The sequence below is a fragment of the Bos mutus genome, chromosome 3 (assembly GCF_027580195.1).
Source record: "Bos mutus isolate GX-2022 chromosome 3, NWIPB_WYAK_1.1, whole genome shotgun sequence".
Lineage (NCBI taxonomy): Eukaryota > Metazoa > Chordata > Mammalia > Artiodactyla > Bovidae > Bos > Bos mutus.
The window spans coordinates 55,250,371-55,266,274 of record NC_091619.1 but is presented as its reverse complement, the minus strand read 5'-3'; the positions used below and the strand labels follow the sequence as shown (position 1 = coordinate 55,266,274).

The window sequence follows — 15,904 nt, the reverse complement described above, 5'->3', positions numbered from 1 at the left end:
CTCCTCTATGTGACTGGGTGTCTTAAACAAAATAAATTTATTTTTCACTGTTCTGGAGGCCAGGAAATGAAGATGAAAGCACCAGCAGATCTGGTGTCTCTTCTTGGTTGTCAGATATTTGTCTTATCTTATCTTCAGAAAGTGGTGTCCTCATTTCTAATTCTACCACCTTCAGGCTCCCTCTTCTGTCCTGAACATGTTTCTCTTTTAAAACGCCACCTCTACTGCCATCCCTGACTGTCTCTACCACTCTCAGGCAGAAGAGAGAATTCTCTTTTGCATACAACTCTCCACTCTTCATAATGAATCTAGCTTCCAAATGTATTTCCCTCTTACATCTGACATAAGCCTCCCTAACATTACTTTGCCAACAAAGGTCCATCTAGTCAAGGCTATGGTTTTTCCTGTGGTCATGTATGGATATGAGAGTTGGACTGTGAAGAAGGCTGAGCGCTGAAGAATTGATGCTTTTGGACTGTGGTCTTGGAGAAGACTCTTGAGAGTCCCTTGGACTGCAAGGAGATCCAACTAGTCCATTCTGAAGGAGATCAGCCCTGGGATTTCTTTGGAAGGAATGATGCTAAAGCTGAAACTCCAGTACTTTGGCCACCTCATGCGAAAAGTTGACTCATTGGAAAAGACTCTGATGTTGGGAAGGATTGGGGGCAGGCGGAGAAGGGGATGACAGAGGATGAGATGGCTGGATGGCATCACTGACTCGATGGACGTGAGTCTGAGTGAACTCCGGGAGTTGGTGATGGACAGGGAGGCCTGGCGTGCTGCGATTCATGAGGTCGCAAAGAGTCGGACACAACTGAGCGACTGAACTGAACTGAATGGGACCAGATGTCATGATCTTAGTTTGTTAATACTGAGTTTTAAGCCAGCTTTTTCACTCTCTTCTTTCAGCCTCATCAAGAGGCTCTTCAGTTCCCATTGGCTTTCTGTCATTAGCGTGGTATCATCTGCATATCTGAGGCTGTTGATATTTCTCCCAGATCTTGATTCTAACTTGTAATTCATCCAGCCTGGCATTTCACATGATGTGCTCTGCATATAAGTTAAATAAACAGGGTGACAATAAATAGCCTTGTCATACCCCTTCCTCAATTTTGAACCAGTCAGTTGTTCCACATAAGGTTCTAACTGATGCTGTTTGACCCACACACAGGTTTCTCAGGAGACAGGTAAGATGGTCTGGTGTCCCCATCTTTTTAAGAGTTTTCCACAGTTTGTTGTTATCCACACACTGAAAGGCTTTAGCATAGTCAATGAAGCAGAGGTAGATGTTTTTCTGGAATGCCCTTGCTTTCTCTATGATCGAGCGAATGCTGGCAACTTGAAATCTGGTTCCTCTGCACTTTCTAAAAACAACTTGAACATTTGGAAGCTCTTGGTTCATGTACTGCTGAAGCCTAGCTTGGAGAATTTTGAGTATAATCTTACTAGCATGGGAGATGAGTGCAATTGTCTGGTAGTTTGAACATTTTTTAGTACTGCCCTTCTTGAGAACTGGGATGAAGATTGACCTTTTCCAGTCCTGTGGCCACTGCTGGGTTTTCCATATTTGCTGACACATTGAATGCAGCACTTTAATAGCATCATCTTTTAGGATTTTAAATAGCTCTGCTGGAATTCCATCTCTCCACTAGCTTTATTGGCAGCAGTGCTTCCTAAGGCCCACTTGACTTCACACTCCAGAATGTCTGGCTCTAAGTGAGTGATCACACCATCATGGTAATCTGGGTCATTAAGATCTATTTTGTACAGTTCTTCAGTGTATTCTTTCCATCTCTTCTTGATCTCTTCGCTTCTATTAGGTCTTTACCACTTCTGTCCTTTACTGTGCACATCTTTGCCTGAAATATTCCTTTGATAACTCTAATTTTCTTGAAGAGATCTTGTGTTTCCCTTTCTGTTGGTTTCCTCTATTTCTTTGCATTGTTCATTGAAGAAGGCCTTCTTGTCTCTCCTTGTTTACTTCTATATACTAGCACAACATCTGAAAAAAATTTAAGTGCCATTTATAACAATAGCCTGGAGGAAGAAAATGGCAACCCACTCCAGTTTTCTTGACTGGAGAATCCGATGGACAGAGGAACCTCACCTGCTATAGTCCAAGGGTCACAAAGTGTTGGACATGACTGAATGACGAAGCACATGCACTTTATAGAGATAATATGACAATAATTGTAAAAAAAAAACGTGTACACTGCAAACTACAAAATATACTGAGAGAAGTTAGATGACCTAAATAAAATTGAGCAATAAATTATATTTATGTACCAGAAGACTCAATATTGTTAAGATGAAAATTTTCTCAAAACTTATCTATAAGTTTAACAAGATCTCACTAGGTTTTTTGGTAGAAAGTGAGAAGAAAATTCTAAAACTTGGAAATCGAAAGAAACAAGAATAAAAAAAATTTTTTTTTTCTTTAAAGGAAGAACAAAGTTGGGGACTCACATTGTCTGATTTCAAGACTTACTATAAAACAACAGTAGACTGAAAACTATAAGACATTGATGAAATTGAAGAAGACACAAATAAATGGAAAAATATTCCATACTCATGGATTGGAAGAGATAATTTAAATTTTCATACTCAAAGCAATACAACTAAGCCTGTGTGCCACAGCTACTGAGCCTGAGCTCTATAGCCCATGAGCAGCAACTACCAAAGCTCACGTGCCCTAGATCTTGTGCTCCACAACAAGAGAAGCCACCACAATGAGAAGTCTGAGGAAGGCAACTAGAGAGTAGTCCATGCTCCCCGAGTTAGAGAAAGTCCCTGCACAGCAATAAAGACGGCCTAAATAAATAAATTTAAACTAAATAAATAAATATGTGGAATTAAGATATATGAGAAGGATAATATAAATGAGAAAGAAGGATTGGAATTCAAGTTTACTGAGGTCCTTGTTTAATCTGAAAAGAAAAGATAATTTGATTAACTTTGAACTTTGTTAAGACAAATATGCATATTAAAATTTTTAGGGGAAACAGTAAACAAATAGAAATACAGCATATAACTTCCAAACTATCAGCGGGAAAAAAATGGCAAGAGCATGAGCCCAGCCAGTTAGCTCAGCTAGTTAAAGCCCACCACAAGAAAGACTTCTCCTGCAGATTTTATCTCTATATAGAACAATTAGTATTTACACAAAGAACATTTTGTTTTATGGTTGGAGACTTTGGACCTTAACGTTAGGTAAAAGATCTGTTTAGCATGTGCATTACTGGAGTAGATAACAGAAAATGTGTTACTTCCGGCATGAATGTATCAGTAACATTTCAAAAATAAGTCATATGACTTCCCAGTAGTGAGTTCTCTTCATAGACCAAGGTCCACACCTGACTTCTTAGCTTTATTGTACAGGGTAGACTTGTGGTACTGAACATCCTATTTAATATTCTAAATAATAACACTTTCTATTTGAATAGTATTTTGTATATACAGGCTTCCCTTTTGGCTCAGCTGGTAAAGAATCTGCCTGCAATGCGGGAGACCGGGGTTCAATCCCTAGATTGGGAAGATCCCTGGAGAAGGGAAAGGCTACCCACTCCAATATTCGGGCCTGGAGAATTCCATGAACTGTATAGCCCATGGGGTCACAAAGAGTTGGACACAACCGAGCAATTTTCACTTTCACTTTCTTTTGTATACACAAATAGTATATACAATCCCATGTAATTTCCATGGGAATTCTTAAAGATAGATATAAATTTATGTTATAAATGAGGAGCTAGAGGTTATACAAGTTGACACAGTTTGTACAAAGTAAATTAGTAGCATATATAAACCTCAAACTCTGGTCTCCTGGCTGCCTATCAGTTCAGTTCAGTTCAGTTGCTCAGTAGTGTCCGACTCTTTGCGACCCCATGAATCACAGCATGCCAGGCCTCCCTGTCCATCACCAACTCCTGGAGTTCACTCAGACTCACGTCCATCGAGTCAGTGATGCCATCCAGCCATCTCATTCTCTGTCATCCCCTTCTCCTCCTGCCCCCAATCCCTCACAGCATCAGAGTCTTTTCCCATGAGTCAACTTTTCGCATGAGGTGGCCAAAGTACTGGAGTTTCAGCTTTAGCATCATTCCTTCCAAAGAAATCCCAGGGCTGATCTCCTTCAGAATGGACTAGTTGGATCTCCCTGCAGTCCAAGGGACTCTCAAGAGTCTTCTCCAACACCACAGTTCAAAAGCATCAATTCTTCGGCGCTCAGCCTTCTTCACAGTCCAACTCTCACATCCATACATGACCACAGGAAAAACCATAGCCTTGACTAAACGGACCTTTGTTGGCAAAGTAATGTCTCTGCTTTTGAGTATGCTCTCTAGGTTGGTCATAACTTTTCTTGCAAGGAGTAAGCGTCTTGTAATTTCATGGCTGCAGTCACCATCTGCAGTGATTTTGGAGCCCAAAAAAATAAAGTCTGACACTGTTTCCACTGTTTCCCCATCTATTTCCCATGAAGTGATGGGAACAGATGCCATGATCTTTGTTTTCTGAATGTTGAGCTTTAAGCCTACTTTTTCACTCTCCTCTTTCACTTTAATCAGGAGGCTTTTTAGTTCCTCTTCACTTTCTGCCATAAGGGTGGTGTCATTTGCATATCTGAGGTTATTGATATTTCTCCCAGCAATCTTGATTCCAGCTTGTGCTTCTTCCAGCCCAGCGTTTCTCATAATGTACTCTGCATAGAAGTTAAATAAGCAGGGTGACAATATACAGCCTTGACGTACTCCTTTTCCTATTTGGAACAAGTCTGTTGTTCCATGTCCAGTTCTAACTGTTGCTTCCTGACCTGCATACAGGTTTCTCAAGAGGCAGATCAGGTGGTCTGGTATTCCCATCTCTTTCAGAATTTTCCACAGTTTATTGTGATCCACACAGTCAAAGGCTTTGACATAGTCAATAAAGCAGAAATAGATGTTTTTCTGGAACTCTCTTGCTTTTTCCATGATCCAGCGGATGTTGGCAATTTGATCTCTGGTTCCTCTGCCTTTTCTAAAACCAGCTTGAACATCTGAAGTTCATGGTTCACATATTGCTGAAGCCTGGCTTGGAGAATTTTGAGCATTACTTTACTAGTGTGTGACTACAGCCTACTTCAAAAAACACTCCCAAGTTGCTACTTTACTAAATTTCTTTCTCCAATAGAAGTTTAATCGTAATAAATTACAAAATGTTTAATTTTCAAAATATTTATTTTGCTATACTATAAATTGTCTTCCTAACCCATTATGCCAATAATGTTTTAGTGTATATATCTATGTGTGTATGTGAACATATATCAAACTACCAAAATGAGTTATTTCAGAGAAGTAGCAAATATTGATTCCTGATAGATAACTAAGAAGAGTTAATCTAATACTGTATCCCTCCCTTGGTCTACCTCTTCTTTCAAGTTTTTTAAACTATTTCTCACATCACCCATAAGTTTGTTTAGCAAACATAACATCAACAAAAAATTCTTTCCTGGGTATTAAGGGATGAATGATTAAAATGCAAGCCAATTATAGCTTCTAAGAAACAGTTTACTGTTTATTAACAGGGTTTCTTGAGTATTTTAATGAAAAGACACTAATAAAATCAAATATTTGTTAATTGGTATTTAAATTAAGTGATTCTGATTTTATTGAAATTTTAGAAATAGTTTTTAAACATCCACTGATTTAGAAAACATCACAAATCAAGTAAATTGATATTCTGTTAAATAGCTCTTTATGTATATTATATTTTGAATGGATATTTACACTTGTGTAATTTTCTAATATCACGCATTGATGATTTGGAAAATACTGATTCATTGAGTTATGCAAATCTTCTAAATGTTGACACATTTCATTATACAATAGCAAAAACTCACATCAATTGATACCACCTACTACCAACCTTATGAGAAAAATCTTTATCAAGTTTACAATATTTCCAAATTCTAATTTTTAAAAGCTCAAATTTTATCATGGTCAACAAATAGTTGTCTTCTCTTACATGATATTTTTGAGAAAATATTTGCCAAATATCTATGTCTAAATAACCATAGTCTATAAATAATTCTTTCAAGTAAAACATGGCACTTATGACAAATGTGACTAGTTCAGCTTATACCTTTTGTCCAAGTGGTTTTCCTTATTTGTGCTAAGGTTTTAGCAGTATTATCCTCTGCAACTTTTGCATCATCATCAAATGTCAACAAATTTAAATTTAAAAAACACAAATACTGTAACTTCTTAGTATAATCATCAAAATAGTTTTTGGCCTTTTAGATCCTCTGAAAGAGTCTTGGAGACCTTTAGAGGTCTGCAAACCACACTTTGAAGACCATGGGCTCTGATCAACCTAGAATTATCCTTGCTAGAGATGGGGATGGCCTTCATTCAAGTCACATGAAAGTTGAAAACACCTGGACAAAATTGAAATTCTATCAGCAGGGGGGAAAGGGTAAGTGGACATTGAAGAAACTTACAGAGTATTCTACAGCAATGTAGTACAGTAGTTAACACTTGGCTGAGATAGTGTTAAGTTCAAAAATCACAGTAATAAATTGCATAATGATCAGAGTCTCTAAATTGAAATAATGCTCAACAATGTAGGAAGAACAAGAGAAAATCAATCAAGATAATTTCTAGTGTCCAGGATGCCAAGTAGATTGGAAGCACCTTGAAGAAGATAATGATTATAGCTTAATACACTAGCAGAATGCCTGATACATGGCAAGTGTCCACTAAGTTTGTTGAATAAATGAATGAATGAACAGATTTGTAAAATAAAATAATGAAGAGAATAGTCATGAACGCATAGCATGAATGTTGGTGGCAAATAAAATAACATTCCAGAAGTGATGGTATAAAACAAACAAAGAAAAAGGAAGGGCCAATAAAATTTTAAGGCAGCATCTACAAGGAGACTAAGCTAACAATTCACTGTATTCATCAGTTTAAAGTTTATGTAACAGTTGGTAAAATCCAGTATAATCTCTACAGGAATTAACTGTGACATCTAAGTATGATCGGACAGTAGCATGAGTGGGTGCGGTTCATAACACCTCTGAATCGGTGCAACACACCCATAGGAGAACTCTTAACATTTCCTTGTTCATATCTAGCATTTGCTTTTAATTCATTTTATGTAACTCTTTGAAAGGTAGTATATATAAAAAATAATCTGCTATTATCTCAACACTTCTGGGGCATCCAGACAAATATCTTTCAGGAGAAGAGGCAACAGGGAAAGAATAAAGAAATAAGTTTTAATAAAGATCATCAAAAGAAACTTAGAGATTAAGTTTTTGGAATTTTTATGACAATATGATTTTTTACCTCTGTTGACCATTTCAATTTCAAATACAGTTTAAGAATTGCTTATTGAAAGGTTTTCTGTCCTTAAAATAATCAAAAAGTGAATAAATTCTGAAAGACTTGTACTTAATTCTAAGTTTTCATGGCAAAAGTCTTTTGAAAATTCCATTATTCAACCTAAAATTGAAAAAAAGATAAAAGTTAAATTGATTTATAGCAATATTCATAGCAGTCCCCGTTCTTTTTACTCTTATACTTCAAGTACTAGTCTGCAATAGAAACAAAAAGAAACTGCTTTCAAAGTAATTTTCTAGGCTGATACTCACTGATTCATCCTTTGAGAAGTTATGTATGTTACATACACTTTAAAAACATAGATTCTGAAAGTGGATGACCTGAGTTCAAATCTCAAATTTGCAAGTTCTTTAAAGGCAGTGCCTGTGTTTTACTCATTTCTGTACTCTTTAAAAAGCAGGAAGAACACTGATTGGCCACTATGGAAAACAGTATAGAGATTCCTCAAAAGTTAAAAAAAAAAAAAAAGAACTACCACATGATCTAACAATTCCAGTCCTAGGTATTTATTCAAAGAAAGGAAAACCATGAGATAGAAAAGACGTATGCATCCCTATGTTCATTATTGCATTATTTACAATAGCCAAGATACAGGAGCAATTTAAAGGCCCATGAACAGATGAATAGATAAAGATGTGGTATACATATAATGGACTATTACTCAGCCATAAAAGAAAAAATGAAATCTTGCCATTTGTGACAGCATGGACAGACCAACAGGGCATTATGCTAAGTGAAATAAGCCAGACAGAGAAAGACAAATGATGTATGGTTTCATTTATAAGTAAAACATAAAGAATACAACAAACTAGCAAATACAACAAAAAAGAAACAGACTCACAGATGTACAGAACTAGTGGTCACTGGTGGAAAGAAGGAAGCAGGGTCAGGCAAGATAATGGTAGGGGACTAAGAGCTACAAACTACAAAATGTATAAAATAAGCTACAAGTATATTGCACAACACAGGGAATATAGCCAATATTTTATAAGTATAATATAATCTTTAAAAACTGTGAATCATTTTGTTGTGCACCTGAAACTTATATTTTACACCAGTAAGTGAGCAAGTAAGTGAAAGTTGCTTAGTCGTGTCCAACTCTTTGCGACCCCATGGACTTGGAATTCTCCAGGCCCAAATACTGGAGTGGGTAGCCTTTCCCTTCTCCAGGGGATCTTCCCAACCCAGGGATCGAATCCAGGTCTCCTGCATTGTGGGCAGATTCTTTACTAGCTGAGCCACAAGGGAAGCCCAAATACTTTACACCAACTAAATCTCAATTTTTTAATCTGCCTATTTAATTGGCTGCATCAGGTCTCAGTTGTGGCATGCGGGATCTTTTTGTTACTGCACAGACTCTCCAGCTGTGGCACAGGCTCCAGAGCACACGAGCTTCAGTAGTTGCAGCATGCAGACTTAGCTGTTCTGTGGCATGTGGGATCTTAGTTACCTGACAAGGGATCTAACTTGTGTCCCTGCATTGAAGGTGGATCTTAACCACTGGACCACCAGGGAAGTTCCTTTACCTCAATTTTTAAAAAGAATCACATGACTGTTAAATGACCAAGGCAAGGGTCAGGTTTAGATTCATCTGACTCTAAAGCCAGCTCACAATGCTATGTATACAACTATTTCAAGCTAACAGAATATTGGAAGATTTGTGTTCAATCCAAAAAAGAAATATAATTGAAGCATATTAACTGTCCAAGTTATACAAGGATTTAAAGCATTCAGTGCTATTTGAAAACTGAAATATCCAAGTAGTCATCACAGAAAGCAGGGGGAAAAACCCACTTCCCTCTTGACACATAGCTGTCTGCAACCACTGTGCTTATATGACTCCCATCATAAAATAGATATTTTACAGTCCTGGGTTCTGTTTGCAGAAAAGTGCTCTGTGAAAGCATGAGGAACTGAAACGCAAAGCAACAGGAAATAACAGATGAAAAAGTCTTGTTTAGAAACCAAAACAAAAATAAATAAAAGAATTAGAGTAGGAGTGGCAGTGAATTAGGATTTTGATAATTCACTGCCACTCCTGCTCTAGTTCCTTTATTCATCTTTGCTTTGTTTTTTAAACATGACTTATTCATCTGCTATTTCCTGGTGCTTTGCATTTCAGTTCCTCAGCTTTTCACAGACCACAGATCACAGGACTGTAAAATATCTAAAACTATTTGATGATGATAACAATGAAGACAATGAATGACCACCATGATGAGGATGATGACTAACCACATAATCTAAAAGAATTCCTCAGTTCATTGAGTATTCAACACCTTAGTTGTCTTAGAAAGTGCAATAAATGTCCAGTATAATCCCTGTTACTACTTAACAATTGAAGAATTCTTTAGAATAAGGAAGTTCATCAAGATATTTTGTAATACTTTTATGCAAATTTGGGGCTATAGTCAAATCTCTGACTTATACAGATACATAAATACTCTCCTTACATTTCCAATAGGTTTATTGTAACATGCGCAAAAATGATGCCTCGTCTGACTGTCATTCTGTTCCTAACTTTGCACCTCCTGCCTGGAATGAAAAGTTCAATGGTAAATTTGATTAACAATGGATATGATGGCATTGTCATTGCAATTAACCCTAGTGTGCCAGAAGATGAAAAACTCATTCAAAACATAAAGGTAAGAGAAAAGCTTATTATCCACTTATCTTTATTTTGTTAAGTATTTCAACTCATGTTGCCTAGGCAGATACGCACATTCACATAGAGTTATAATTTTCCAAAATTCCTTTGATAATATTCATCATTTATTTAGCATATATCTAAACTGTCAAGGTTAATATCTGCTTAGTTTAAGTATTATGTATCATATATTAATAGCTTTAGTCACTCCCTTAATGAATTATTAAAAGGCCAAACTACTAATATTTTCAACTCATTAAGCTAAAAGAAAGATCTTCAAGCTACTAGAGAATAATTTTGAAACTTTATGAAGTTACTTTTATAATGTTTAAAAAACTAACCTTATTTAAAGCCCTTGAGGTTCATTATCTTATACATTTTTTCAATTTTTTCAGTTTTCATATTTGTTTAGCTCTGAAAATTTTGAAATTCTTAGGTATCTGATCACAAAGAAAATATATTTTTAAGGTTGACTCATTTCCTAATTTTCTTTGGGCTAATCAGTACAATATTCTATATATAGTACTCTTAATATATACTATTTTCTTTGTATCTCAATATCCCTATAAGGTGGTCAACAATGCATGCATGCATGCTCACTCATTTCAGTTGTGTCTGACTTTTTGTGACCCCATAGACTGTAGCCCACCAGGCTCTTCTGTCCACGGGATTCTCCAGGCAAGAACACTGGAGTGGGTTGCCAGGACCTCCTCCAGGGGATCTTCCCAACCCAGGGATCAAACCCACGTCCCTTATGTCTCCTGCATTGGCACACAGGTTACCACCAGCAGTACCTGGAAAGCCCACACAATACAGATTATTAATTACCCTTGTTGTATAAATTGAGAGGAGTTAAGTGATTTGTACGTCATACATTAAGTAGCAAAACTAGAACTTGAAGCCAATGACTTACGTATTCTTAGAAAATTATTGCCTAGTAAAACTTTGCTTTTTATGAACACATTCCATATGAGAAGATAACTCAAACCAAATCTAGCAAATTGTTTTTTCAATTAACAACAGCATAAAATCAACCAAACTTTTAACTCCCAGCCCAGTTTTAAGCACCTCTGTCCAATTCAAGAAGCAACTTGCTAACAGACTCCCAGTCTTAATCACCTTTATATCTCACCTAGCACCCTCACTCCCTGCTCCAACTCATGTTGAATGCAGACCTGGACAGGTAAAAATTAAAGAACTGATTTCTAGGTATATAAAAATGAGAGTTTACAGACTAGATAGATATGGTAAAATGTAACCTACTTTTCAGTTAGTCTTTGCTAAAATATTTGGGGAGATGGGCTTAGATCAGCTTCTTCTTGCTTGTTTGTACACTTTCACATTCATTTCATTGTGAAACTGCCACTACAAGGTACTTTTAATTTTGTCAGGAAATGGTAACTGAAGCTTCTACTTACCTGTTTCATGCCACCAAACGAAGAGTTTATTTCAGGAATGTAAGCATTTTAATTCCAATGACGTGGAAGTCAAAATCTGAGTACTTAATGCCAAAACAAGAATCATATGACCAGGTAGGGTATTTTATCTAGCTCCTAAATTGTTTCTTCTTGCTGTGATTTTTAGAAATTAATGCTCATAATTTTGAGTAATTATTAATGACTACTTTAGTATTTAATTTAGTAATATTAATGTTCTAAATTTAGATGAAAATTTCCTTGTTTCTATTGCTCATGAGATCTGTTTTGGTTTGTTTATTCTGCCTTTTAGGCAGAAGTCATAGTTGCTAATCCTTACCTAAAACATGGAGATGATCCCTATACACTTCAATATGGAAGATGTGGAGAAAAAGGACAATATATACATTTTACTCCAAACTTCTTGCTGACTAATAATTTGCCTATCTATGGGTCCCGAGGTAAGGATATTTATTTCATACTTCTGTTTTTATTTTCACTGGAAACAAATATAACACTGTGATTGATGGTATTTTTTTAATTTTTAAAGGAAAAAATAAGTATTAATATTTTTGTTCAGAAAGTTACTAGTTATGTTCAACCTAACTACATTTCTTTTTGTACGTGTGTTTAATAATAAAGTTAGCCATTTACTGATACTAACTGATTTAACTTCTTTGGTCTAATGAAAGTTGTCAATTTCTAGATTTCCTTGACTCAGTTAGATTGATGATGTGGAGAAGGGAGACTTAAAATATAAGGAAACCCTATTTATATACAAGTTTCCCTCACTATTCAAAAGAAGTGTTTCTATCATAAGTCAGAATGATGTACAAGAAGCAATTACCTTAGGACACATCTTGCTAACAGATACACAAAATATGTTGAGATGAATCACAGATTGCTCACAGACACATTTCAAATCTATGAGGCTTGATGCCAAGCACAGTTGCTAGGGAAGGAGCTTGGTGCTGCCACTTTTCCTGCTCTGGGTGTGTGCTGTCCGTAAAACAGTTGGCTGCAAAACAAATGCCTAATGCTACCTTTGCTTTTCACCTTTTTTCATAAAAGCAAAATCCTCTTCAAATTTCTTTCTGTTAGTGAAAACAGGTACTGAGGTGGGTCTTTCATAAAAATGAAGTGGTGTATAATGAATTTTCAAAAAGCAGGGATACTTCTGTTGTAAACATAAATTTTAAAGCGGCAATATTCTCTCATAGGCAGAGCATTTGTCCATGAGTGGGCCCATCTCCGATGGGGAATATTTGATGAGTATAACGGGGACCAGCCATTCTATATCTCCAGAAGGAACACTATTGAAGCAACAAGGTATCATTCTATTGAATAAATCTGTTTTCAAATGTTTTCACTTATGAATTTTTAATTTTCTATACTAAGCAAACAAAGACTATCTCTGTGGTTGAGTGCTCACACACTCAACTGCAATATTCAACCTGCCCCATTATATATCTAACAATTTCTGAGTATTACATTTTGGAAGCACGATCAATCAAAATTTGGGAATAATTTCAATATTCATGGGGTTGTATTAAAAATATGTTGTTCTCAGAGGAAAGAGTTGGAGAAGGCAATGGCAACCCACTCCAGTACTCTTGCCTGGAAAATCCCATGGACAGAGGAGCCTGGTAGGCTGCAGTCCATGGGGTCGCTAAGAGTCGGACACGACTGAGCGACTTCACTTTCACTTTTCACTTTCATGCATTGGAGGAGGAAATGGCAACCCTCTCCAGTGTTCTTGCCTGGAGAATCCCAGGGATGGCGGGGCCTGGTGGGCTGCCATCTGTGGGGTCACACAGAGTCGGACATGACTGAAGCGACTTAGCAGCAGCAGCAGCAGAGGAGAGAGAAAGAAAAAGGTTGTAATCTAAACCTTAAGATATCTGAGAATTAGAGCTCAAGTTCCTACCCAATCTTTTATTCCATGTGGTTCAAAGCTTTTTAAGGTCAATCTGTTTCACTGAAATCATTTAAACTGTTAGAGTCTCATGTTAAGTATATTCTATTTTTCATTTAATCTTGAGCTTAAAGAAAAGAAGTACTTTTCTTAAAAATAAGTGAAATTTTTGATTTTTTAAAGAATAGGTAGACTTAGCTCTTATTTATGAATAGATGAGATATTTAAATTAAAACTATCAAATACATGGAATAGTTAATGAGTATTAAAGAACAACAGAAATTAGTGTAATTAAAACTGCTTTGGAATAAAAAAACATATTAGAGAAAAGAGGTGTGGTAGAAAAATGCCTTTGTATTGTTCGCTTTATGTCTACTAAGCTGCTAGAATCTTTCACAGAGACTAGGGTTTCAACCCAGGAAACACTCTCTCCTCTTCTCATGCAACAACCCCTCCCAGCACCACCTCCCGTATTCAGATAATGCTTGTTAGTCCTTCCAGTCTCAAATTAAATGCTTTCCCCCAAGTGTCTTTCCTCTCCCTCCATTTGTGATATCCTTGAGGCTGTTCCCAAAGCAACATGCACGGGCTGCTCTCACCTGCGTGTGTGTGTGTGTGTGTGTGTGTGTGTGCGCTCAGGCACTCATTCGTGTCTCTTTGTGACTCCATGGACTGCAGTCCACCAGGCTCCTCTGTCCATGGAATTTTCTAGGCAAGAATACTGGAGTGGGTTGCCATTTAATCCTTGAGGGTACTTCTCTCACAGTGGGCAATAATTTTCTGTATCATTTTATTTTCTCCACTAGACTTTAAGATCCTTGAGGACTGATTTTTTTAATCTCCTAGCCTTGTACATGGCATAAAGTAAAAATTAAACAAAGAATCTATCAAACAACTACTTTTTAAAAGTTAATGAAAAATAAATCAGGTTCCTTATCAGTCATAAAGATATATAGTAAAAACAAGTATTGAAAATAACACTGAGTTCCTACTGTGAGCCAGGCACTTTGTTGGAGGCAGTGTAAGTTTAATTTTCAGGCTTACTCTAGAGCAAACCTTCTGGGAAAATATGACTAATTATTTCTTTTAATCCTTGAAATACAAATAAATTTATTTAAATGGATTAATGGAATGAAGTTTAATATTAACACAGAATGGGATAAATCCTGCAAATAAACAAGAACTCTTCAGAATCTTTTACCCATACCCTACTCCACCTCATTCTCTGCCAGGGATTTGACAATTCTCTTACTTATAAAGACCAAAAGGTTTGAACACACAAGCATTTCTATACAGGGTTTATTTTTATTTCTTAATTCAGTCTAGCTCAATAAAATGTAAAATGTAAACACAAAAACCACACATGGTTTTTTATGTATGATATATACATCTATGTATATATGTATACATCTATTTAGCAATATGGGCTTCTCTGGTAGCTCAGCTGGTAAAGAATCTGCCTGTAATGCATAAGACTCTGGTTCGATTCCTGGATCAGAAAGACCCCCTGGAAAAGGGATAGGCTACCCACTCCAATATTCCTGGGCTTACCTGGTGGCTCAGATAGTAAAGAATCTGCCTGCAATGCGGGAGACAGGGTTCAATCCCTGGGTTGGGAAGACCCCTTGGAGGAGGGTATGGCAACCCACTCCAGTAGTCTTGCCTGGAGAATCTCATGGACAGAAGAGCCTGGAGGGCTACAGGCCACAGGGTTGCAAAGAGTCAGACACAACTGAACGACTAAGCACAGCACAACACATACAGCAATATCAGTTCAGATGGGTTGTGTCCGACTCTTCGCAACCCCATGGACGGCATCACGCCAGAATTCCCTGTCCATCACCAACTCCCAGAGCTTACTCAAACTCATGTCCATCAAGTCGGTGATGCCATCCAACCATCTCATCCTCTGTTGTCCCCGTCTCCTCCCACCTTCAATCTTTCCCAGCATCAGGGTCTTTTCAAATGAATCAGTTCTTCGCATCAGGTGGCCAAAGTATAGGAGTTTCAGCTTCAGCATCAGTCCTTCCAATGAATATTCAGGACTGATTTCCTTTAGGATTAACTGGTTTGATCTCCTTACAGTCCAAGGGACTCTCAAGAGTCTTCTCCAACACCACAGTTCAAAAGCATCAACTCTTCAGAGCTCAGCTTTCTTTATAGTCCAACTCTCACATCCATACATGACTACTGGAAAAACCATAGCTTTGATTAGATGGACCTTTGTCAGCAAAGAAATACCTCTGCTTTTGAATATGTTCTCTAGGTTGGTCATAGCTTTTCTTCCAAGGAGTAAGCGTCTTTTAATTTCATGGCTGCAGTCACCATCTGCAGTGATTTTGGACCCCAAAGAAATAAAGTCTCTTACTGTTTCCATTGTTTCCCCATCTACTTGCCATGGAGTGATGGGACCAGATGCCATGATCTTAGTTTTCTGAATGTTGAGCTTTAAGCCAACTTTTTTCACTCTCCTCTTTCAATTTCATCAAGAGGCTCTTTATACACACACACACACATGTGTGCAAGTATATATGTATACGTGTACCAT

The 15,904-nt window shown here is 37.0% G+C and overlaps 1 protein-coding gene across 1 annotated transcript in view; it reads left to right on the top strand.

Annotated features, from left to right (window-relative positions):
- Nucleotides 1-9,676: 9,676 nt before the first annotated feature.
- Nucleotides 9,677-15,904, top strand: part of LOC102270735 (calcium-activated chloride channel regulator 1) — a 32,669-nt gene continuing 26,441 nt past the window's right edge. Inside the window, exons 1-4 of the mRNA XM_005888428.2 lie at nt 9,677-10,024; nt 11,418-11,558; nt 11,755-11,902; nt 12,662-12,770. Coding sequence (XP_005888490.2) covers nt 9,866-10,024; nt 11,418-11,558; nt 11,755-11,902; nt 12,662-12,770 — 557 coding nt within the window. The 5' untranslated portion in view covers nt 9,677-9,865. The remainder of the gene's footprint in view (nt 10,025-11,417; nt 11,559-11,754; nt 11,903-12,661; nt 12,771-15,904) is intronic.